At 40.6% G+C, this 2,890-nt stretch overlaps 1 protein-coding gene across 1 annotated transcript; it reads right to left on the bottom strand.

Annotated features, from left to right (window-relative positions):
• Nucleotides 1-1,109: 1,109 nt before the first annotated feature.
• Nucleotides 1,110-2,557, bottom strand: LOC101849879 (volume-regulated anion channel subunit LRRC8D; the record flags this gene model as incomplete). The annotated part of the gene is given in 1 exon segment (XM_005107897.3): nucleotides 1,110-2,557. A coding segment is annotated over 1 exon segment (1,348 nt), but the record flags the coding sequence as incomplete, so codon positions are not given.
• Nucleotides 2,558-2,890: the final 333 nt, after the last annotated feature.

The raw sequence follows: 2,890 nt of genomic DNA, 5'->3' as shown, positions 1-2,890 counted from the left end.
CCACCCCCCCCAAACCTCACCCGTCCCAATTTTTCAAAACCCCATAGAACCTAAACAGAAAAACAAACAGAGAAGTAATAAACGAAAATGTGAGGCAGCGTGGTGGAATCAGGCTCTCGTCAATTCTTGGTCATGTAGAGTTATCGGTATCATCTTAAAGCTTGTTCACTTGTCTTTATTTGGATTTTAAAAGTATCCATTTATCTTGAATACAAATCGAGATATTTGCGAAAGAAGGAGGTGTGGATCACTTGTTTTCAGAGATAAAATTAGTAAGAAAATGGCCGCCAAAGGTTAGTTATTTCCTTAGCTTAAGAGTCCGTGGCAACTGAAAATTTACATTTATTGTACCTTTAATCAACGTTTTTCAGAAAATTCCACACAGAAATGAGTTCTTTGATGGGCTTGAAAGGTGTTCACAAATCTGCAGAAAAATGCAAGTTTCTTCACTTTGATTATTTTGACGAGAGCCTGATTCCACCACGCTGCCTCACATATAGTAAAAGCGAAATAAAAGACGTTCGAGCCATCAACCAGTGCGTGTTCTTGTCTGCGAGGATCCCTATCACAGTGGCACGCTGGGAGAGTTGCTGCTCTTATTTTGTTTTGAAAAAAAAAACACCCATTCGCTTGGGGTTCGTTTGGACAGCGAATTAACTACAGCCACTTACTTGAGTTGTTCTTTTTGTGCACTTGTATACTTTGTACTGAGGCGGATCATCCTGCTATTTTTGTATACTTTGTACTGAGGCCGGTCATCCTGCTATTTGTGTATACTTTGTACTGAGGCGGGTCATCCTGCTATTTGTGTATACTTTGTACTGAGGCGGGTCATCCTGCTATTTGTGTATACTTTGTACTGAGGCGGGTCATCCTCTGTTTGCTACAGAAATACGGCTAGCCTGAGAACTATCTTCATCTGAATCAGATTCGAACATTAGCAAAAAGAACTCCTAAAAACACCAAACCCCCAAAAAGAAACCACAAACAAATTTTTAATAAACAAACTAACAAACAATAGCAATGGAGAGAGAGAGAGAGAGAGAGAGAGAGAGAGAGAGAGAGAGAGAGAGAGAGAGAGAGAGAGAGAGAGAGAGAGAGGGGGGGGGAAGGAAAAAAGAGACAGAGAGACAAACAAAAAGATAGACAGACATACAGACAGATAGTTTATATGACAGACAGTTTATGTGACAGACTGTTGCTGACAATTCAAGACACCGGGCATTGGCTTGGGAGCTGATGTAACATAAGACTTAGATCAGTACCGTTACATTTTCCGTACAGATTTGTCAGATTCTGGTACCATGTCGTGAACGCCATGTCATCACAGGAACACGTGAGAGTGTCGGGCAGGGACAGAGTGTGTAGTTTGTTTAGTGTCAACAGAGCCGGGGGTAAACGGACTAGGGGTGTGTATCTCAGGTTCAAATAGCTCAACTCATGGAGGTTCCTGAAGGCGTCGTCTGCGATTGTTTTGATTGGGTTTCCTGATAAATCCATGGTCGTTAATTTCGAAATGTTGTTTGAAAATTGTAGTGATGGAATTACTTCTATGTCGTTGTCTGAGATGTGGAGATACGCCAGCGAGGTCGGGAACTCAAAGTCTGCCATAGATTTGATTTTATTATTGCTCAGATATAGAGTGTTCAGATTCGACATTTTTGATATAGATTCTGGAATAGTCGTCATTACGTTTTCCTCTAGATAAAGGTATGTCAGTGACGTAGGGAGCACACCCGAAGATGGGGTTGAAATATTGTTGTAATCTAGATATAGTTCTCTCAATTCAGACATAAATAACAGGTCGGGTATTTGAGTAAGGCAGTTAGAGGAGAGACTTAGGTATCTCAAAGAGTTTTCGCTGGGTATTAGGGCGTGAGGTATGTGCTTGTAGTCACAGATTCTGTTATTAGATATCTGGAGACGCTCAATACCAGTCAAATAAAACAGAGGGCCGATATTGTCGATGTGATTGCTGTCCAGGCGTAACTCTGACAAATTGAGACGGACTTTTAAATCTTTCAGGTTGTTGAGATCGCTTATTGAATTTGACGCCAAATCGAGACTGGTCAAACACGGGATTAACACCACGACTTCTTCTGGAATTTTCGTTAGGTTGGAGTCCCAGATCGCCAGATGTTTAAGGTGACTGGCTGATGGGTCCAGTGGCTTACTACTCAACTGTCCAAAAGTAACAGTATCTATCTCAAGGGTGTCCAACTTTACCAGTAGCTTAAGCCAATCTGATGGAAAGTTTGGCATCGTCAGATATGACAGACGTAGAGTTTTCAACGATGCTCCAATGCTGGCCAAAATGGTTGTGTTCCAAGTGAGGACAGGACTATTGTACCAACTCAATTCCTCGAGAGAACTGAGGTCCATCAAGGCCCACGGTAAAGAGGTCAGATTAGTTAACCAGAATTCGAGTTTCTGAAGACTTTTGGCAGAATAAATGAAGGCGTGATCTGCGATTGTGGTCAGGGAATCTTCTTCCAAAGTTATATCTTGTAAATTGGGAACCAACTCGCAGTCATTGATGACTGATATGTTGTTGCCCTGAAAAGACAGAATTATTCGAAAGTTTTACAAAATGATGGAAGATATGCCGTTAATTGGACTTATCGCTAATTATAATATATAGCTACATATAATCAGATGGGAAATTGGAGACTACTAACTGATGTTGTTGGTTTCTATATTAGTATATCAGATTGATAACTATAAATAATATAGTATACCACTTATTACAGTTATCGGCTACCAGTTAGACACATGTGTAATCAAGTGATAACTAGTATACTGCTTATTACAGTTATCGGTTACCAGTTAGACACAATACAATCAAGTGATGACTAGTATACTGCCCACTGGAGTTATCCGTCATTGATTT

The sequence above is a fragment of the Aplysia californica genome, unplaced genomic scaffold (genome assembly GCF_000002075.1).
Source record: "Aplysia californica isolate F4 #8 unplaced genomic scaffold, AplCal3.0 scaffold00641, whole genome shotgun sequence".
Classification (NCBI taxonomy): Eukaryota; Metazoa; Mollusca; class Gastropoda; order Aplysiida; family Aplysiidae; genus Aplysia; species Aplysia californica.
The sequence above is the reverse complement of the archived record's forward strand: the minus strand, read 5'-3'. Positions and strand labels throughout refer to the sequence as shown.